The sequence below is a fragment of the Plasmodium yoelii genome (assembly GCF_900002385.2).
Source record: "Plasmodium yoelii strain 17X genome assembly, chromosome: 6".
In the NCBI taxonomy this organism is placed as follows: Eukaryota; Apicomplexa; class Aconoidasida; order Haemosporida; family Plasmodiidae; genus Plasmodium; species Plasmodium yoelii.
The window spans coordinates 531,076-554,561 of NC_036178.2; the positions used below are offsets into that span (position 1 = coordinate 531,076).

General features: G+C 21.5%; 8 protein-coding genes across 8 annotated transcripts; 3 read left to right on the top strand and 5 right to left on the bottom strand.

Moving 5' to 3' along the window:
• Window positions 1-214: 214 nt before the first annotated feature.
• Window positions 215-2,041, top strand: PY17X_0610600 (conserved protein, unknown function; the record flags this gene model as incomplete). Its single annotated transcript, XM_022955366.1, has 8 exons — window positions 215-229; window positions 382-663; window positions 768-950; window positions 1,070-1,092; window positions 1,176-1,217; window positions 1,332-1,400; window positions 1,762-1,796; window positions 1,998-2,041. The coding sequence occupies 8 exons, from the start codon at window positions 215-217 to the stop codon at window positions 2,039-2,041; spliced, it is 693 nt and encodes a 230-aa protein (XP_022813155.1).
• A 38-nt stretch (window positions 2,042-2,079) lies between these two features.
• PY17X_0610700 (ATP synthase mitochondrial F1 complex assembly factor 1, putative) lies at window positions 2,080-2,652 on the bottom strand (the record flags this gene model as incomplete). Its single annotated transcript, XM_022955367.1, has 1 exon — window positions 2,080-2,652. The coding sequence occupies one exon, from the start codon at window positions 2,650-2,652 to the stop codon at window positions 2,080-2,082; it is 573 nt and encodes a 190-aa protein (XP_022813156.1).
• A 1,181-nt stretch (window positions 2,653-3,833) lies between these two features.
• On the bottom strand, window positions 3,834-6,251 carry PY17X_0610800 (uncharacterized protein; the record flags this gene model as incomplete). The annotated part of the gene is made up of 1 exon (XM_724539.2): window positions 3,834-6,251. One exon carries the CDS (start codon window positions 6,249-6,251, stop codon window positions 3,834-3,836), a length of 2,418 nt encoding a protein of 805 aa, XP_729632.2.
• Window positions 6,252-7,996: 1,745 nt separating this feature from the next.
• On the top strand, window positions 7,997-9,161 carry PY17X_0610900 (uncharacterized protein; the record flags this gene model as incomplete). Its single annotated transcript, XM_718544.1, has 2 exons — window positions 7,997-8,576; window positions 8,719-9,161. 2 exons carry the CDS (start codon window positions 7,997-7,999, stop codon window positions 9,159-9,161), a joined length of 1,023 nt encoding a protein of 340 aa, XP_723637.1.
• Window positions 9,162-10,457: 1,296 nt separating this feature from the next.
• Window positions 10,458-11,459, bottom strand: PY17X_0611000 (SNARE protein, putative; the record flags this gene model as incomplete). The annotated part of the gene is made up of 1 exon (XM_718543.1): window positions 10,458-11,459. The coding sequence occupies one exon, from the start codon at window positions 11,457-11,459 to the stop codon at window positions 10,458-10,460; it is 1,002 nt and encodes a 333-aa protein (XP_723636.1).
• A 2,171-nt stretch (window positions 11,460-13,630) lies between these two features.
• Window positions 13,631-16,510, bottom strand: PY17X_0611100 (uncharacterized protein; the record flags this gene model as incomplete). Its single annotated transcript, XM_718541.1, has 1 exon — window positions 13,631-16,510. One exon carries the CDS (start codon window positions 16,508-16,510, stop codon window positions 13,631-13,633), a length of 2,880 nt encoding a protein of 959 aa, XP_723634.1.
• Window positions 16,511-19,995: 3,485 nt separating this feature from the next.
• On the top strand, window positions 19,996-20,607 carry PY17X_0611200 (conserved Plasmodium protein, unknown function; the record flags this gene model as incomplete). Its single annotated transcript, XM_722690.1, has 1 exon — window positions 19,996-20,607. The coding sequence occupies one exon, from the start codon at window positions 19,996-19,998 to the stop codon at window positions 20,605-20,607; it is 612 nt and encodes a 203-aa protein (XP_727783.1).
• A 524-nt stretch (window positions 20,608-21,131) lies between these two features.
• Window positions 21,132-22,832, bottom strand: PY17X_0611300 (conserved Plasmodium protein, unknown function; the record flags this gene model as incomplete). Its single annotated transcript, XM_725937.2, has 1 exon — window positions 21,132-22,832. The coding sequence occupies one exon, from the start codon at window positions 22,830-22,832 to the stop codon at window positions 21,132-21,134; it is 1,701 nt and encodes a 566-aa protein (XP_731030.2).
• Between the last annotated feature and the right edge of the window lie 654 nt (window positions 22,833-23,486).

Here is a 23,486-nt window from a genome sequence, read left to right on the forward strand (position 1 = left end):
AAAAATATTTTTTTTTTTCTTTTTTGTAAATTAAGAGAAATATATATATCCATACTTTTCACATTCAAAATACCCAATTTGAATTTTTGCATTTCATCATTTTTTTTTGTGAAAATCAAAATAATGACTTAACAATTTGATATTTTTAAAATGGGACATCATACAAATATATATTTATTTTATTAAAAGTAATAACTATGTAAGAATTGAGAAAATGGATAATAAAAAGGTAACAAATATAATTTTTATACATACATATAAAAATATGTTTTAGTATATATAAATAATTTTACCCATTATAAAAGAATGTGTATATTTTATTATGTCCTATAATCATAGAAACTAAATATTTGCATTTTTATTTAATTTAAATATTAATAGATAAATATGAAAGAACACCAATGGAGGTTATTTGAATATAATATGAGCAAATGGATGATTGAAAATAAATATATTTTGGACAATGAAGAAAAAAAAAAATTTTATAAATGTGCAAATTATAGTATTGGTAGTGGTATGCTAAATGCTTCTTTAATATATTTTTTATGCAAAAAAAATCAAAAGTATTTTTCATCTATGTCAAGATTATTTTTAACTTGTTCATTGGGCATTTATACTTCCATGGTTGTAAATAAAATATATAGAAGAAAAGCATATACCGAGGTAAACTATAAATACATTTTATTTTTACACAATATAAAATTGCCCACAAAATTAGTCCAATACATATACACACTAACTAATTCATCACTTTTTTTCCTTAATAGATATTAACAGAAAAAACAACCATGACTGATAAGGCAATAGAAGTTATGAACGATATATTAAATGTTAACAATAATAAAATACCCACTAATGAGACCAATAATTTGACAAATAAAATAAATGAGTATAATGCACGAGATGGTTCCGACATAAAAACAAATAGTGATAATAATCGAAATGAACATGTAATAATTTTTAATCCATTTATTGGAAAAATTCATGTCTATATTTGTGAACACTCATGCATATTATCCCTATTTACATATTTTCTCTTCAATATATTTTTTTTTTTTTTTTTTATCAGACCGAAAACCTAGTTCAGAATTTGTAAGTTAAAAAAATAAAAAAAAGTAATATAGTAACATAGTAATATAAAAGTAATACATTTTATGTCCTCCACATTTTTATAGAAATGAAACCATTATGCGCGAACAAATAAACGAGCTCGAAAGGTATAAAAATATGATTATACAAGTTTATACATATATATAGATATACATACATACGTATGCATGTTAAAGTGCGCACAATTTATATTACACTGTATAAAAAAATCTTATTTGTAGATGTAAAGATGTATCAATTTGCACAGATGAAAATATTAAAAATATGATAAAAACATTAGAAAAATATTCGTAAAATTAATTTGAATGTTTTTTTAAAATGCACACATTTAAATAACATAGTAGAAAAATATTATGCGTTTAAATGAAATATATATACATATATACATGCATACATATAAATAAGATAATAAAATAAAATAATAAAACAAAATAAGAAATGTAATAACATCGGTTAAAAGCGCAATTAGACATAACGATATGTACACATGAATTTTTGTAAATTTAGCTGTTTTTATAAACCATACTCACAAAAAAAAAAAAAAAAAAACAAGGATACAAAATATTATGATAATAATTTTATCCTTACAAATAATCTGTCAATTCCATTTAACTCTACAAATTTATTTACACCAACCTTCCCCTTTATTAGGCAGAATTCCTATATATTAAAAGAGCCCAAAGAAGGTAATAAATATTAATTAAAATATACAAGCCATAAAATATTATATATTTATATATGGAATAAAATAAATTCATATTTTACATTAACAAGTCATGTAAATAGCTACATTTTAGACATATATTTATGAACATGCAATATATATTATCAATTTTTTTTTTATCATTTTTATTAACCTTTTATTTATTTATATATTAATTTTCAAGGGCAATCTATGAGTTGGGATGATATAAGAAAAATGAATAAGTAAAAGAGATATAACCCCTTTTGGAAATTATTAATGAATTTTTAAAAAATGTGTTTAAATTTATTAAAAAATTCATCATAGTTAAAATTTCTACTGTCGTTATTAAATTTTTTTATATACTGAAAATAATTCGAGTCAGAATAAAAGGACAGAATATATTTATAAAACTTATTGGCTTGATCTTTTGTTATGGTATTATTTACAATAGTTAATTTTGTTAAAATTATTTCTTTATTTTTTAATTCATCAAAAAAATTTAATGTAACATATGGTACTGAATTAGATCGAAGTTTATTATAAGATTCAAGGGGTGTTATAAACACAAGTTTATTATCAACAAATTGGGAATAAAAATTTATATATCCATTTTGATTTTTACATGGAATAATAAAATGAGCATTATTTTTACAGTTTTTTTTCACTAATTCATATTTACTTGTATTTACATAATCTGCTATAACATATTTATTATCTTTATATTTATCTCTCCATATATTTATAATCTTATTACTATCTTCCCTTTCCAATAGTGGTAACTTTACAATATTTTTTAGTTCTCTTGAACATGGTAATGAAAAATAAAAACGCTTAACGCCATTATAATATCTTAACATTGTTTAATTATTTTTTTCTCTTTTTTTTTTTTTACATGATTACACAAAAGTTATATCTAACACATACAATATATATGGTCAAAATATGTGTTTTTTAAACATATATTTAACTTTTTTTTTTTTTATAATTTGAATACTTTTAACGATATTCGTAAAATTTTTTTACCATATAATCAGCATTATAATTAAGGATTATTTTTTAAGAACACTAAAAATGTACGATATAACAAAACTGGAATAAATGTTTATACATATATTCATTAAATTTCTACAATTGCTTACATCACAATACATTATTTTAATTGATATGCTTCAAAAAAGTTTGCTAATTTGCAAAGGGAGAAATGAATTGTGATATATTACTGAAATTTTTTATGGGTGAAATAAAAATGTTAGCTATTATATATATAATATTTGTATACATTATAAAATCATAACCATACTAAAATACTACATAAATTATTGGGGAACAAAATAATGTGCATATGCGCGTAAGGTATTACACTATAAAGATGCTAAATTTATTTAAAAAAAAAAAAAAAAAATTGTTAAAAATTTCCCCTTAAAGTTTCAAACATTTTTATTAATAAATAAATTAAGCATATGCTCATTATATGTTTATCCAATTTTGTTAAAATCAAACAATTGTGATTAAAGCAAAGATATTTGTAATGTTGTAAAATAACATGTAAAAATGAATGTAAAAATGAATGTAAAAATGAATGTAAAAATGAATGTAAAAAAATAAATGCATATATAATTTGTCCTATTATACATGTACACAAAATAGTTTACATAAACAAAAATTTCATATTAGGATGTAAAAAATTTTTATCTTTAATTTTGAAAAAGCATATATAAAAAATTAAAAAAAAAAAAAAACACATGTATACATACAAATCATATCATGAAAGTATAAGACAAAAAGGTGAAAACATTTCACATATATCTAGGTATACATTTGTATAATTAAAAAGGACATTTTTTCACCTGCATGGTCATATATTTTTGAGGCACAAAAAAGGGTATCCCCAGTTACAAGCAATAAATGTATATATTCAAATGGAAAATAATAAAAACACACATTTTGTTATATATTGATAAAAAGCAAAATGTGAAACCATAATATAAATAAATATAATTATATTTTTACGCTTTTACGCTTTTACGCTTTTACGCTTTTACTTTTTTTCATGTTTATTCTGATTAAGGATCTGTTTAAGTATGTGACATGGATTTTGCAAAACTTTATTTCTTAAATCGAATTGTATCATATTTCCATCATTTAATACACCAATATAATCAACAAAATTGAGTAGATCTAATCTATGGGTAAATATAACAGTAGTTTTATTTTTCATATATTTATATAAAGCTTCATTTATAATTTGTTCTGATAATTTATCTAAAGAAGATGTAGGTTCATCTAAAATTAATATTTTATTATCTTTACATAAATTTTGTGCAAGATAAATTCTTTGTTTTTGACCACCTGATAAAAATGATCCATTTACTCCAGCATCAATTTGATCATAATTTGAATAATTAGCTAAAAAATCATGAATATGAAAATCGTTATATATTTTTTCTAATTTATCTTTGTTCATATTTTTAATTTCTTCTTTGTTTTTTTCTTCTTCTTTTATCAGATATGAATATATTTCTTTTTCATCATTATTTTGGCTAGCTCTTTTCATTTTTTCTTCTAAAAGTTGAATTTGTTCTCTCAACATTGCACCATGTGCTTTATAAGGATATAATAAATTTGATTGAATTGTAGTATTAAATAGAAATGGGTTCTGAGTAACTATTCCTAGAATCGATCTTAAAGCAGATGCATTAATTTTGTTAATATGAAAATCACCAATATATATATCTCCAGATGTTACAACATTTTTTTTAGTTAATAAATTTAAAATTGTAGTTTTTCCACTTCCACTTTTTCCTACTATAGCAACAGATTTATTATGTGGCAAATAAAATGAGACATTTTTTAATATAACATTTTTTTCAATTTGTGAATTTTTTTCATTTATATCATCATTTGATGAATATAAAAATGTAACATTATTAAATTTTATTGCATAATTATTTGATTTTATAAAATTTATTGAATCAGATAGCCAATATTCATTAAATTCATTTTCAGCCAAATTAATAATTTCTAAAACTTTAGAACATGAACCTACACATTTTTGAATCTCCCCAATTGCATTTACAATACCATGTATTCCACTACCACAAAATAAAGAATAAATAATTAAAGAAAATAAATCACCACTATTAATAAAATTATTAGCTATTAGATAATTTCCATAATATATTAGATGTAATAAAAATAAAGAAATTGTGCTAAAAAATATAAAGTGATTTCCTGATTTTATTAAAGAATATTTGGTTCCTGCTTTATAAACATCATTCAAATAATTTCTGAACATATTTTTTTCAAATGATTCACCATTAAGGAATCTAACATTACTTATATTATGAAATTTTTCAGATGCAAAATCTATAGAATTACTTAATTTCTCTTGTTTATACATACTAACTTTTTTAACAATTTTTCCATATATTGTTCCAATTAATAATATACTTGATAATGGAAATAAAAAAGCATTAAATAATTTTGTCGGAGATATATGTAATGCACATGCACCCCCAATTATTGCAGCTATTAAATTTCGTATTCCAAAAGATAAATTTATTAATATTTTAGAAGATATCTCAATATCATTAGATAATCTATTTATTAATTCTCCAGTTTTATGTTTATCAAAAAAATCAAATTTTTGATTTAAAATTTTATTAAACAAACATTTTCGTAATCTTCTTGTAATTTTCTCAATAGATGTTTCGATTAAATATATTCTACAAAAACTAAATGTTGATATTCCTAAAATTAAAAATATTGTTTTATATACTTCATCCATAATATATTTTAGTGTTTCTTCTTTTCCTCCATACATATTTATTATTTTACTTATATACATTGGAAACAGCATCTGACCTATTGATGAAATGAGTAGACATATCATAGATAATATTAAATAATTTTTTTCTTTTTTTAAAATTGCATAAATATCTTTTATAGATATGCCCTCAAGCTTTTTGTTCATTTTTTTTTCGAATCTGTCTTTAAATATTTTGTTTATATTAAAAAAGTGCCAATAATTCTGTTTTTGTCCATTTTCAACACTTTCCACATTTTGCCCAGTTTGCCCATTTTGCCCATTTTGCCCATTTTGCCCATTTTGTCCATTTTGCCCATTTTGCCTTTTGCCACTAAACATGCGAAACTCGAATCTGCAAACATTATTTTTGCTCTGATTTATTGGCACATTTTTATGATTTAAAAAAAGGTGTGATCTGTTTCTTTTGTTATTTTCACACTTATAAGGGTTAACATTATTCAGGTATTTAATATATCTCTTTGTATTATTAGTATAAAAAGTTTTGGAAATATTTATAAAATTCAAATTATTAGTTGATGTATATATGACTTGATGTTTATACATGTTAACATTTAAACCACTACTTAATAAGTATCTATGTGCGTTCAATAGAACACATAAATTTAATGCTCTTTTTTTTTTTAACATCTTAATCAAAAGAAAAAAATTATTTTTTTTTGTTAAAATAAACTTCTACCTACCTTAACAATCCAACACATGTTTAAAATAAAGTGTCTGCATAAAATTTTACAAAATTATTTTTCTAATAACTATACAAATAACAAAATAAAAATTTCCATATCTCTTTGATTAATCATGTGTTATATTTCTAAATCGATATAAAAAAAAAAAAAAAAAAAAAAAAAATTATACATTCATATTGTAACAATTTAGAATCAATAAAACTTCTTCTAACTGTACTTCATCACTTTATTACTTAATCAACACTAACAATATTATTATTTTGTATTTCCAATAATTCAATAAAATAAGGAATACTACATTTCTCTTAAAAACATCCACCCCTATAAATTATGATTTTGATGTTACCATTATTTTTGTGGAAAAACTTGAAAATTGAGACTTAAAAATTGAGACTTAAAAATTGAGACTTAAAAATTGAAACTTAAAAATTAAAAATTGAGAATCGTGTTAAAAGTTAAAATTATTTAACAAACACATACATGTATAAACATTTAATATTATTTACTACATTCCAATTAAAATAAAATATGTACATAATATATTTTATAACTATATCTTTTCTTTCCCCATACATCCATATATGCTAATAGGGTCATATACTACATAGGAATATATACTACATAGGAATATATAGTACCATAAAATTTACTCTGGCAAAATTGCTACACCTTCCTTAAGTTATAAAATAAAAAGATGAAACAATTTTAACAATAGTTAGGAAATATTATTTAATATGTGTGTTTTTTAATTTTTAAAGCAATAGATATATAATATCAAAATATGGAAACTCAAAAAAAAAAAAAAAAAAAAAAAAAAAATATCATAAAATTAGGCATAGAGTGGGTATCTCATAAAAAATAATATTGTTATATGAATAGATCAACTAAATTAAGAATAAAAAAAAAAAAAAAAAAAAAAGTATACATATTTTATTATTTATAAAAAAAATAAAAGCAACTTTTTTCGAATTTGGAATAATTATATATTCATATAATGTCTGCATATACCTTAACATTTTTTACTCAAAATTTTTGTATCATTTAAAATATCTCCCATTTTTTTTTTCACATTAAATTAACAAAAAATATTATGTTGGGTAGGAACAAATATATATGTGTATAATAGTTTCCTAAACATTTGGATTATATTTATATGAAATAAATGGAAAACATCAAATTTTATTTTTCACCATATTAAAAATATTCAAGGAAAGAGAAAAATATAATCACATAAATTTTTTATTATATATATGCATATTTTTTGTGTTTTATTTAGTAGCCCTTTAAAATAATGGAAAAATATATTTTTGCGAAAATTATCGCTTTTCCTTAACACATTTTGCTCTTCATTTTGTTCGCTTTGTTCGCTTTGTTCGCTTTGCTCTTCGTTTTGATTTTTCCACAATATGTCCCTAAACTTGTAGACTAAACACGTGGCATAAAAGGGTTCCCAAATTTGTAAAGAAAAACAGAATATCAAGATTAAGCAAATTTGACAAATTTGACAATTTTGACAAATTTGCAAAATAATAGAGAATAAGAGACTTCCCCTCTTTTCGCAGGAACGAACGAACAATGTGCATAGAAATAAACGAATGCAATCTTTTTGAATAAAAAAAAAAAAGGACGCATTATTTTTTTATCTTTGGTTCTTTTTATTTATAATAAAAATTATAAAATTAAAATATAATGATTGTAAAAAATGTGTATAAACAAATAATAGAATTTCTTATTTTATATATAATTATTTTTATTTCCGAAACCGAACCATATATAAATAACAGACAAAATACTAATCATATATATAATAAAGAAGTAACACAAAGATGTAGCTTAAATAACAATAATAATCGAAAAATAATAAATAAAAAACATTTATTTGTAAAAAAAATAAACTCAATTTCATCAAGTTTGAATAAAAATAATAATATAAAACAAGAAAAAGAAAATGATGTAATTCCAAATAAAAAATTAAAAAAAAAAGATAAAAAAATATTAAAAAAATATAAAGATCTTTTAGATATTATACCCAATAAAACTACTGAATATGATATTATTGATGCTCTAGAAAAAATTAAAACATTAGCTGTTCATAAATTTGTCGAAAGTATAGATATATATTTATCTTTTAATCCCAAAAAATCAAAAATGACAAAAAATGATAATATAAAAACATTTATAACGTTTCCTCATAATTTAAAGAAAAAAAGAGAAAAAAAAATATATGTGGTAACGAATAACAATCTCCATAATACAGCCGTCAGTGCAGGTACGTTTTATATTTTCGAATAAAATTAGCAAAATTAGCAAAATTAGAAAAATTAGAAAAATTAGAAAAAATAAGATAATGTCTACACCCTATATATAATTCTCTTCTTTTTTTTTTCCACATTTTTTTGCAAAATGAACAGGAGCGGACGTTGTTGGAGAAGACGATTTGATAAACAAAATAAAGGAAAGAGAAATAAAATTGCAAAAAAAAAATAATAATTTTTTATTATGTACAAATGATGTAATACATAAATTAACTCGCGTTGGTAAAGAAATAGGAAGTAAAGGGTTAATGCCAAATGAAAGATCTGGAACATTAGTTAGTGAATTTTTATTATCAAAACATATAAAATTATTTAAATTTGAAAATACATATATCTTTAAATTAAATAAATTAAATACATTAAATTTAAATGTTGGAGATGTTTATATGTCTAATGATCAAATAAAAGAAAATATACTACATTTATTTGATCATTTAGACAATTTAGAATTTTTTCATTTTAATATAAAAAATTTAAAATCTATATATTTAAGTAGTACTATGGGTTTTCCTTTTAAAATTAAAAAAACAAATCTTTAATATCACTAACTCTTCTTATTTTATAAAACTTATCAATATTTCCATCACTTTTTTTTTTTTTTTTTTTTTTTTTTTTTTTCAATATATTTTACAAAAAGGCTATTATACATACAAATGCTTTTTCCTTGTAAAACTCACGATTTTTTCCATAAATTTTATTTATTTTTTTGTATAAATATAAAAACAATTTGAAAATTATCAAAGAATTAAATTTTTATTTTCACAACATTAATTCGTTATTCGATTTTTTGAACATAATAAATATCGGAGCTTATCTATTCCGTATAATATATATACGTATGTATGTATGTAATATGTATGTATGTATGTATGTAATATGTATGTATGTATGTAATATGTATGTATGTATGCACATACCACTTGCCTGCATAGCTTATCGAATTTCCCCTGTTCATCGCCCTAAAATATCTTTTTGCAAATACTATATATTTTCAAAAAAAAATATAGAAATTTAAAATGTCAACATAGTATACATTTTTAAAATAAAATTATTAAATATTGTTTTATTTTATTTAAAATAAATTCGGAATAAATACTAAATTATAAAGAGTTTTATGCAATCTTTTTATCCTCTTTCTATGTTTAAATTTTTTTTATGATTTTTACAAAATTTTATTTGTTAATTCATGAGTTAATTTGATAGAATAACGAAAAAAATAAAACAATAAGGAGTTTAAAAGGAAAGCGATTTTGTCTTGCTGAACCGTCATCATTTTTAATACACACAATTATGCACACTGCGTAAAATGTACACAATGCATACATACGTAAATATGTCTACACATATGCACACATACATACATACACATGCACAGTCCAATCTTTATAAATAAAAAAAGCAGGTAAACATGGGAAGGATAAAACTCCTTAAATTCAAAATTAATACAATTAACAAAAAAAATATAAATAAATGTCTAATAAATTAGCATATATTTAAAAATAAAAAAAACAAAAAAAACAAAAAGTGAACAAATGAGGAAATAATTTTTCCATCATTTTATATAAATAAGCAAAGGTTTTTATTTCATATACATATATAATGGATGCTTAAATGTTTCCCTATTTTTATGGGAGTCGCATTGAAATGGATATATGAATATATACATACTCGGCAAATGACGCACCATAGTTTCTCGAATTTGCTTTGTTCCGTTTGTTTCATGCGTGGAAAATAGAAACTGGTGGCCAACTTTAAAATTATGAAATATTCAGTAAAAATAATATCCATATTAATAGATATGATCTGTATATCTCTCTGTGCATATTTATATAAGCTTATCCAAGTATGGTTATATGCATTAATTTGAAATAAATAAAATATATAAATATTCCTATTGTTATAAAGGCTAAGCACCATGAAATACGTTGTTGTCTTACACTATTATAAGTTTTTTTTAATTCTTTAGTAGTGTTAAATGTATTTACATTCGTTTCATATATATTATTATTTAAACTATCTAATGTTTCTTTTTGAGAAAATACAAGATTTGCCAAATCTTTAAAAACTTCTTGAGCTTGTGCAACTTGACCTTGAATTTTTTTAATTCCTTTATATCGCTCATTAGCTATTTCGCTTTCTATTAATAAATCATTTTCATTAAACTGATCTAATTCATAATCATAAAAATTTGAGGATTCTATAAATTCTTCATTATTTTCATATGTTTTATCCAAATTTAAAATAAAATTATCTTCACCAAATTCGCTAGAAATAAAACTACTACTATTATAATAATTTCCATTTCCATTTCCATTTCCATTTCCATTACCATTTCCATTACCATTTCCATTTCCATTGCCATTGCCATATATATTACCATTGCTATTCGTTTTTTGGGAATTTTTTTTTTTTATATGATTCAAATTTTGACGCATTTCTCCATTTTCTATATTTGGCAACTCATTAGCTGCTCTTTTCACATTCAATGATATATTCTCTAATTTATTAACTTCATTTTTAAAATGTATATTTAATTTTTCAAAAATATATTTTTTTTTTTGTTTTTCAAATGGATTTTCAGAAAACTTTATTTCCCAATCACGAAATAAATTTTCAGTTTCTATAACTTTTACATATATTTGATGTATTTCTTCATGTAATGACTCAATTATTCTTTTTGATATTAAATTGTTTTTTAAGTTTTCTAAATTCTCTTCGGCATATATCATATTTTTTTTTATTAGTAAAATATTGTCTTTTATTTTTTTTTCAGTATTTCCCACATTTTCATCTTCTATATATCTACTGTTTCCACTTAGGTGATTTTTATATGACATTTTATTTTATAGCAAAAAAATGAACACAAATTTGATGCCAAATTTGATGCCAAATGTGATGCCAAATGTGATGCCAAATCTGATGCCAAATCTGATGCCAAATCTGATGCCAAATCTGATGCCAAATCTGATGCAAAATCTGATGCAAAATGTGATGCCAAATTTTATGACATGTGTGTGTGTATATATTTTCGAAAGGGATAAACAAATTGGTTTGAATTTAAAATGGTTTTGAATATGGGCACAATATTTTATTTCTCAAAAATAAAAAGCATATAAAATTTGCAAGCCAAAATTAATTTTTCAATAAAATCGAAATCCACACACAAAAAATGATAAATACCACATATACATGCACAATAGGTACAACATGTGTATATATGCATATATTAAGCATATATATATTATTTCCACTTTAAAAAAAAGGACAATGCTAATGTAGAACAAACAATTATATATGCAAAAATTAGCGTGAAAGGGAATGAAAAACAATCAAAATTTCATCAGCCCATAATATGTATGTATATATGTATGTATATATATATATATATATATATATGTATGTATAATTTTATTTATGTGATATATATAAAAATAATACACTTATAAATTTTGTCAACTTCAAACATTAATATATACTGTATATACCCAACAAATGGGCGATGGGTGATGAATGAAAAAAATGAAAAAAATGAAAAAATGAAAATCACGCCTTCAATGCTATTATATTCCCACAAGTATAATATTAATTTTTTAAATATAACACTATTGCAATAACATAGCACTATATAATAATATATTTTTTACAAAATATTTTTACAAAATATTTATATATCCATGTAATTACAAAAATAATAAAATTCCACCAATCAAAGAAAAAAGAATAAATATTTACAAATGCGATATTTTATATAAATTTTATCTTTCTACATTTTCTTTTTTTTTTCTCCAAAATTATAAAAAAAAAAAAAAAAATAAAATAATATAAACTTAAAATAATTTCTATTAAAAAAACATATAGGCTAATAAAAAAAAAATATATATTTCATTGCAATAAATAATTTTCATTTTTTTTTAATAACTTTATTATATAGCACACAACATGCAAAACTTGTTTTATTTTATATTATATTATTATACTAGTTTGAAGTTTTAACATAATTTTCCAATATCCAAAAAATAATATAAATAAATAATATACAAACATAATACTCTTTAAATTACGTTTGATGGCTACATGTATATTTTATTTGTATTGCAGACATTTATAACAAATTTTGGCGTATGCTATTTTGGGATTAATATGAAATATATATCTTTTAATTAAGTTATATATATATTTATATGCATGTAGATTTATTTTCATTTGTTTATTATATCACCACAACCAGAATAAAAATATATCTATAGTTACTTCAATTGGCTATGCATACTAATTTGTTTATATAATTTTTTTGGGGAAAATATTTTAAAACAAACAAAACGGAAAATTATTTTTTTATAAAGTTAAATTGTAAAAAAAGCAAAAAAACAAAAAAGCAAAAAGGCAAAAAAACAAAAAGGCAAAAAACAAAAAAACAAAAAAGGCAAAAAAACAAAAAAGGCAAAAAAAACAAAAAAGGCAAAAAAGGCAAAAAAGGCAAAAAAACTTTTTATAATTCAGCTAATAATTTTTTTATTATATTAAAAATCTTAACAATGATAAATGCTGATAATTTTAATTTCAATGCAATCAAATATGTAGACAGTATAAATTCTGAATTAGGAAAAAAAAGATATATAAATTAACAAATAAATAATATAATACTAATGCGAAAATAACCACTCATGTTACTTCCAAAGATTTTTTTCTATAAATAATCAAAAAAACAACTACATTTTTCTAACTACACACACACTCACATGCATATAAATGCCGGCTTCGCTTAAATATCGACTCCGCTTAAATGCCGACTTCGCTTAAATGCCGACTCCGCTTAAATGCGACTCCGCTTAAATGCCGACTCCGCTTAAATGCGACTCCGCTTAAATACTTCTTATATACACAGACAGTATCACATGTATTTGTCTTTTAAAATATATACAACAATATAAGCTACAAAATTTAATAATAGTATCATTAGTAATGTATATATATATATATGTACATAATTGAGCCCTTAAATTCCTTTCTAATTTAAACTCCTTAAATTAACCGATTTTGAAATGTTAAAAACATCATTATTGTTATTATCAGATACCAAATCGGTTGTTGATGTTGTTGGTGTTGTTGGGTAAATAAATCCATTCAAATTCGAACTGTTATTCCAAATATTTTTTTCAACATTATTTTCTTTTTTATATTTCATAAAATCAGAGCTTAAGTAGTTGCAGTTATATTCATTCGTATCATAACTCTTATTATTATTATTATGATTATTATTATTATTATTATTATTGTTATGATTATTATTATTATGATGATTATGATGATGATGATGATTATTATTGAAGTAGCTACTCATCTTGCTATTGCTTATTGAATTTTTATTGTTGTAAATATTATTAGTTGATATATCATTAAGTGCATTTGAATATATTGTATTTAAATTTTTCATGTTCACATAATCATTTAAAAGTGTATTTTTTTTACCCAAGTTATTAATACTATTGCCATTACAATTGACCATATTTTGTACATTCTGATTATTTGAATTATTATATTTTAATTTATTTGTAAAATTAGAATTTTCATTATTTTTTAATTCATTAGATATCAATTTTTTTATTTTATTTATAATATTTGACTTGTCATGAGAAAATTCTAGTAGCTTATATAAATTATCATTATCATATTTGACATCTACATTTTCTCTTAAATTAAGTTTGGCACTTTTTTCCTTAAAATCACCCTTGTTAATAAATCTATTATTATTTTTTGATTGAAAAAAATATTTATTTAACTCATTTCCAACTATCAAATTGTTGTTGTTATTGTTGTTGCTATTACTGTTTATCTCTTCTGGCATCTCATTTCCATTTTGGTGTATCATTCTTTCTTTCCAATATTCGATATTTGGGTTTTTTACAAATTCTTCGTTTTTCATCTTTTTTGAATATAATTTATTTTGTTTCATATTTAGAGTTTCATTGTTTTGCACATCTATCTGAGAAAACCCTTTAAACCAATGAGGAATTTCATCTATCTCGTTCATTCGAATATTGTTATTACTATAATTGGGGCTACTATTATAATCCGGATTATTTATATAGTTGTAACTACTACTATTACTAATGTTGCAATAGCTATTATTTCCACTATTGCTACTATTTAGATAACTAAACTCATCATTTGTTATGTCAATTGGTCGAGAAGCACCTTTACATTGTTCGTAAGAAATGTGCTCATTATAGTAGCTTTCTTTTGTCTTTTCTTTTGTCTTTTCTTTTGCCTTTTCTTTTGCCTTTTCTTTTGTCTTTTCTGTTTCTTTTTGGCAAGTATTTATTATATTTTCTATATTTTCTATATTTTCGTCAAACGGGTTTTCAACAATTTCTACCTTTTCATTTATATCTCGTATCAACCCTTTGTTACTATTTATCATATTTGATGCAATAAAATTTTGGTATATATTTTTTTCGGAATCAAATAGTCGTAAGTTACATGGCAAATTTTCACATTCTATACTAGTATTAACATTATTACTATTTTTTATTAAAAATATATCTTTAGATTCTAAAGAATTGCAATTATTCTTTACATTTGAAAATGAACCAACATTTTGAGATATTAATAAATCATCTATTGTTTTCATTATATTTGTAAAATTATCATCCGATTTTATAAAATCTTCTGAATTTAATATGCCATTATTTACATCTTTATTTTCGTTTGAAAATTGACTATTACTACTCGGTTCATCAAAATATAAATATTTTTTTAAACCATCCTCAATAAACATACTATTACTACTATTATTACTTTTACCAGAAATAGTAACTATATTATCTCCGTTATCTTTTGTATAAGCTCTCGAAATATTGGCTATATTATCTCCATTATCTTTTGTATAGGCTCTCGAAATATTGGCTATATTATCTCCATTATCTTTTGTATAGGCTCTCGAAATATTGGCTTTATATATTTGCTTTTGAATTTGAGATATGTGATCTTCTTCGTTTATCATATGCTTTTGTTCTTTTTTAATAGACTCTTTCAAAATGTTATTTTCATTCATCAAATATTTTATAACCTTAGTATACTTATCATTATTTTCTATAAATGTGGATAATGCCATGTTTTCAATTTTATTTATAACAGTTTTTATATTGTCACTATTATTTATACTACAGTTATTTGTGTTTTCACAAAATGGATAATCCATTTTAGATATATTAAGATCCGTATTTTCATTTATATTTCCAATGATTTCTTTATTTGAATCAAATATACTTAATTTATTATCACCAAGTTTATCGTCATTTATATTATTTTCTTTTAAAACAAATAATTCTCTACTTTTATCAAAAGATGGAGATATATTTGTAGTTTCTAAAGAACAATTAACAGAATAATCATATGTATTAAAAGAATATGTAGAATCTGTTCCTTTTGTTATATCAGATATACTGTCTTTATTTTTTTTATGGTTATGTTTATTATTTTCTAGAATATTCATATTTTCATTCGCTTTTATATCATTAGTTCCATGAGCAAATCTGCATTTATTTCCATTAAAACATTTTCCTTTACCCCAAAAACTACATATTGTAGACTTATAGGTAGCTAAATGTACACTAGGTTTTAAAGTTTCTGTATCATGGGCAAATTTACAGTTTACGTCTTTACAGGGCATTTTTTTTTTTATATAATCACACAACTTTGTATTTCTCAAATCGGGCATCGGTTTTAATTCATCAATACTGTGAGCATAATGGCAATCAGATTCATTCAGACAATAATTCTTATTTTTTTGGAAAGGACACATTTTCGTTTTAAAGAATTGCTTCTTTATAAGTGACAACGTTTCGGATTGCCCCGGTGCCACCTTCTTTTGACTTTTCTCATTCATTTTATATGCACAATGGTATATGTGAGGGTTAGAAAACCAAAATGGTAACGAAATAGTAATAAGCAGTGTAAATATAAGCAGTATAAGTAATAAATAACAAATATAAGCAGTGTAAATATAAGAGTGTAAATAACAAATGATGTGCTGAAAATAATTTATCGATGCCCCAAATTATTTTAAGAGGAAAATAAAATGAGGGGGGAAATGAAAAAAATAAAAGAGCTGTCCACTACGTGCATATATATAGAACAATACGATAAAGACACTAATAAATAATTCTATATATAATTGTGTATCATAATTAAACTCAAAAGTTTTATAATAAAATAAAAAGAAGTTATAGCGTAAAACTATACAAAATAATATGCATGAAAAAATACCTATATATACACATATGTAGGTAAAAATAAAAATTCATAAAGTTAGTTTTACACACATAATTATTCCTTCTCTCAAAAATGTATTGGACATATTTTTAGTTTATATACATAATAAAGTGTGTATAAAATTGCATATTTATATGAAAATAGTTACAATATATTTTTCTGATATGTTTATTTATTACAAACACACTATAAATAATCCAAATGACTAAGAACAAAAAAAAAAAGGACGAAAAAATTAAAACAAATAATTAAATAATAAATTTGATAAAATTATTACGTGGACAAAACAAAATTAATTCACATTAATTGGAATATTATAAAATAAAACAAAATAATTATATTAACGAAAATGATGTTGTTAATTCATTAAAAAGGCCATAACCAGACATTTGCTAATTAGTAAAAATAAATTATTATGTATATAAATATATTCTCTTTTTTTATATCTCGTTGTAATACATATATTGTGTGTGTATATATGTCTCTTAAAAAAAGAAGAATAAAACAAACTACATTTAACAAATAAACCATAAAAGTGAAAATCATAAAACATAAAATTATATAACCATCAAAAAATACAAAATTATCTAGAATATGTTGATATATTTATAAATACAAATGCAAACACCTATATACAACATGTGTATGTTATTCATAACTGTAAAAAAAAAAAAAAAAAAAAAAAAAAAAAAAAAAAGTTAACTATGAAAAATATATATAGCTTTATTAAAATATAGCTAGCTAAGACAAAAAAAAAAAAAAATTAATAATATAGATTTAATAAAAATGAACAAATAGTTATACAAATATATTAAATTGTTTAGAATGATACATATGAGAATATTTATTATACTATCCTATTATAACTTATTATTATATTTTTTTTCAATTAATACATACTTTTTAAATAAATAAATTCACTATGTTTTTTAAAAAAAATTGTACAAAAATCTCTGTGTATCTCATAAACGTTGCAAAACAATATATATATGCATATTTGCGGTATACTGTTGTTTTTTTTTTTTTTTGAGTTATTTTATTTTTTTTCTTAATCGGGTAAATATATAGGTGTACATAATATGTATATCCAATTTGCAAATAATAAATGTCTATAATACGAAAAAAAATTGCGGGCTTAAATATTACCAATATACTTTTACAGGGAAAAAAAAAAAAAAAAGAAATATATGTATATGTAAAAAATATTTATATTTAAATGTGTAAATTAATTATATAAAGTGTGTATATAACCCCACAGAAAATTTTCAATGAAAAAGTTAAGAACATTTTCATAAGATAAAAATGCATATATGGAATATCAGGAAAATCATTATAAAAATATTTATCATATCAAACTGTCTACATACAAATTTATAAATATAAAGAATAATAAACAAACACAATATTCAAATGTTAGTATTATATCCTTAATACATTATTTTAATATACTTTTATACATACCATTTCTTAAACTTTAATTCACATTTTAATATTGCAAAAATTGTATTTATATATTTTTTTTTTCTTTTATATTAAACTTAAAAGTTAATTTGTGTAATAGTTTTTTTTAATATTAATAGAATAAAAAGTTTTTAAAATATTTTTTACATTTTTGATAGCGCGTACTCACGTTGTAGAAATTGACCAAATGTCAAAAAAAAAAAAAAATACACCTGTCTATGCATATAAAATGTGATTATAAACATAAAAACTGAAATCCAAATTAGATTATTTAAAATGGGCACTTATAAAATCATTTATTGCTACCTCTGTTGTTGCTGTTGCTTTTTTTTTTTACTTATTTTTCAAATAATTGAAAAAAAATAATATAAACACCACGTATTTCTATATGCATATAAGCAAAATTGTATACATGTTTTATAATTACCAAATATATTATTTATATCTTGTATATATTTTATTTTACGTATATTATTTTTTCTAATATTATAGGTGTGCGGTTTGATGGAAATTTAAATGATTATTTCGAGCACGGCAAATCTATGTCATATTTAAAAATTAAAAAATTTGTATTAATGTGAATATATGCACTAATGGGAATAAAGCCCAAAACATTTACAAACTATTTATTGTAAAAAAAAAATATTTTTAATTTAACTTTTCTTATTATTATAATTGCTTATATATACATGTAAACAAAAAGTTACATTCCAAGTATATATGATCTTGTAACAATTATATATTTCTATTCGTCAAAAAATAAATTATTCTAAATTTAGAATTTTTCGCGAATATCTATTAAATCGTATTGTCCTTAATTTCATATTTTAAATAAATATAAATTTGCAAAAAAATAGCAAATAATAACCACATTAATGTTATGATTGTTTTTTGGAAAACCATGTTTCCTCCCTATGTATATCTATATATATATATATATATATATATATATAACTATATGTACATATGCGGAAATGTAAATGAAATTAATATATTGTTAAATATGATTTTTATGTTTATAATACGAAAACTGAGTACTTATCCTTCATTTCTTTTCCTTTTTTCATTCTATATATCCATACCCATGTATAAATAAAAAATCAACTTATAAAAATGAAAAAAATATTTTCCCAACAAAAAAAAATAAAATAACGGCATAAAAATGTATGCATATATATATGTATAGAATGCATTATAATCATATATCACAAATTTTTATAACTATTGTAAATCATAATTATTAAAAAAGAGTGAAAAATATAAGGCCTAATATAGTTGAAAAAAAAAAAAAAAAAAAAAAAAAAAACTTACAATACTCAAATTCATTTTTTTATTCATTAAAATTAACGAAATTGAAAATACGATAGTCTTATAAAATTAAGTGTGAAATTTTTTGTTTGTTTGAAATATAGAGTTGTATAAAGTTTTTAAATAAAGCATAATTATCATCTATAAATATAGCGCATCGTTTTTATTATATGTGTAATGTACCCAAAGCAGTAGAAATGCAAGTACAAATGCAAATACAAATGCAAATAAACGATTTAAAGAATTAGCAAAGCAGTTTTATTCCTTTTCTCAAATTTCGCATAACCAAAGGTTATTAAATAAAAATAAACACAATAAAATACGATCGAAATGAAAAGAGAAATAATGAATGAACAAAGCAAATTGCAAAATATAGAAATAAATGGATCCGAAAATCTGCTCAAATGTTCTCCTTCAGGGGAATTAAATGGAAATAGCTATTTCAATAATAATACAGAATATTATATTAATGATATAAAAGAAAAAAAAAATAACCAAGGTATATATACAGATGAAAAAAAAAATAATGGAGATATAAAACAAATACAAAACGGATTAACAGAAACTTGTTTAATACCTAAAGTTATAAAAAAGTCTTTTGATATTAACCATGATGGAGAACTTATATCATATGTATATACATTAGTTTCTTTCAAAAATTATAATATATTTTTTGTTACACATAATGGAAAATTTGCATCATGGATATATACATATAATATTACTATGCCATTTTCATTAGAACATGAAAGTGAAATCATTTTAGGAGAAAGAAATTATCCTTATTTAGAAATATTTTGCACACAATTTATGAAAAATAATGCTCAATTATTAAATTATAAATCTATTATGTTTGCAATATCAATTTATAAAATGGCTTTTGATAATACAGATATTTTAACACAAATATTTTCCAATTTTAAGGATATGATAAAAGTATAATTTTAACAAAATTAACAAAAATATTGATGGGTTTAACTCGCGCAATTTTCCGTCTTTGTATTTTTTTTTTTTTTTTTTTTTTTCTTAAAATATAACTATTCTACAATTTGGTTACATATGAATGTATTATTTTAAAATCTTTCAAAATGTTCAAAATTTTCAAAAATGCTCTTAATTCTTTTACACTTTTTACATTTTTTATATTTACACTTTTTACATTTTTGATATGGCATTGCTACTAATGCATAAACCGCCATATCGCTGCTTAAATTCTTGCCATTATATTGCCGCATAAAATATATTTACTTTAAAAAAAAATGAAGAAACAGCAGAGCAATCAAACTTTATAGGCTATTTTTAAAGCTTCTCAAAAAATAATCTCCATCTTATATTCTTTTATAACACCACAAATAAGATAAGATAAAATAAGATAAAATAAGATAAAATAAAACAAGATAAAACAAGATAAGTTATAGATTTTTGTTCCATATAATTTCTCCAAATGAGATAAAAAATTGTAATGGCTATTTCTTTTTTTGTTCTTTGATTGATCTATTTTTACTGCTAATAAAAAAGCAGAAAAATATTGCATAACTTAACAACTTAACTTTTTTTAATATATTTTCAAATATATTTTTTTTATATGTCTTATTCTTTTTGAAGTTTTTTTTTTTTTTATAAAATATATTTTTATTATGTTTAGGAGTATAACAAATTAAATTATTTAAGTAATTTTTACATTCCTTTTTTAATTGAAAATTATTTTTAATACCATTTGTCTCACTGTTTAATTTTATATCTTTATATAAATATGGTTTTGTAGTATATTTTTTAGGGTCATATTTTATAAAAGTTATAACATTTGAATTGTTACTATTATTAATATAGCTATTTGTGTTACTAGGAATAATATTTTTTTTTTTGTTCATGTCTTTTTTCTCTTTAATATTTAATCTGTTCATTACATTTTCTTCTTTTAAATTATTATTATATTTCATTATCATATTATTTTTAATAAGATAAATTTCTTCATCTTTTGTAGGAACAATATTATATAAGTAAGATTCTCTATTGCTTTTTCCAGAAATTTTATTTTTAATTTTATAGATAAATTCGTTGCACATATTATAACAACAGGGTATATAATTTTTTTGGTAATTTTCATCATTTCTTACAATATATTTATAACTATTTTCCATATATTGATTAGATATATATTTTAATGGGTTGAAATCGATTATATTTTTATTTGGGTTAATTTGAATTTCTTCATTTTTTATATCACAATTTATCAATTTACACACAATTGGGCCTAGTTTACATTTTTTAAGATCCTTATCAACATTAAAAATATTACAATTCTTCATTTTATTACCAGTTAATAATTTTACTTTTTTACATGTACTATCGCTACCATTCGTTTCTTCATTTGCTTCTTCATCCGTTTCTCCATCCGTTTCTCCATCCGTTTCTTCATCCGTTTCTTCCTCATTTTTTAACAAAAATTTATCACTTCGATCATTCATACATCTTTTTTTATTTTTCCCACTATTATTTGTTTTTATTTCATTTGCCTTTTTAGACAATCTTTTTGATATAAATTTTTCCCTTGAATTTGAAACTAAATTATCCAAATTGTTTACATTATTTTTATTATAGTTGAAATAGTTATAGCTCATTTCATACATATTTTCTAAACTATTATCTGATGATAATATAGTATCACTATTTGACATAATATCATAATGTTCAATATTGTCATTATGATTTTTTTCCAATAAAATAGGGAATTTATTTCTTTTTTCTTCTTTATTTTCAAATAAAACATATTTATTTATTCCTTTTTTTTTCTTTTCATTATAATTAATATCATTGCAAGATTGCTTGCAAAATATATTTTCATCACTTTTTTTTTTCACTAATTCAATGTATTCAACTGGCTCAACTGGCTCAACTGGCTCAACTTTTTCTAAATTTTCTTTTTTAACTTGCATATCCATTCTTAAATATTTTTTATTTATATCAGGCATATTATTTTTAACTTTGGGAGGCGCTAATTTTTTTTCCTCCCATATAACATATTCTTCTGTTATTTTATTTTCATCTATTTCATCATTCCGATGTTGTATTTCATCTTTCTTATTTTTCTTATTTTTCTTATTTTTCTCGTAAGTTATATCTCTTGTTTTGTCACATTTCATATAATTTATATGTATACCATCCATTCTCTTGTATTTTTATTTTTTTCAGAATAAAATATAACCACACTTTTATAGTTAATTGCATAAGTCCTTGTAATTTATCATTTAGACAATTTTGTTTCCCTTTAGTTATTATTCATCATTATATTTGAAAATAAAAGAAATAAGACAAGTCTATAATAATTTGGTAAATTTAAATATTAATATTATCTTACTTTTATTTAAATATCTTATATTTTTTTGACGTATTTTATTTTTTATACACAAAAATAAAAGTGTGTGTGTAAAATGAAATAAAATATTGTATTTACAACTATCATCGGGTTTTAGTTTCTTAATTTTTTATATCTTAAAATGTGAATGAAAAAAAATTATAATTGTAAAATAATTTATTTTTATAAATACACACGTTCATATAACAACTTTGGTACCAATAAAAATAGGATGTGTAAAAAATATTTATATAAAAAAATTAAAATATATATTTTCGGAAAAAATTAAATTGAAAAAAGTTTATTCACAAATTTATATACATATAATGCAGACTTAAAATTTTTATGAGATAAAAAAAAATAGACAACGTCAATATATATGTAAAACATTTTTTGGGGGGGCATATTAATTAATTATAAGGCATGTAATTATTTAATAAAAAATAATTTTTTCAGAATGTAGAAA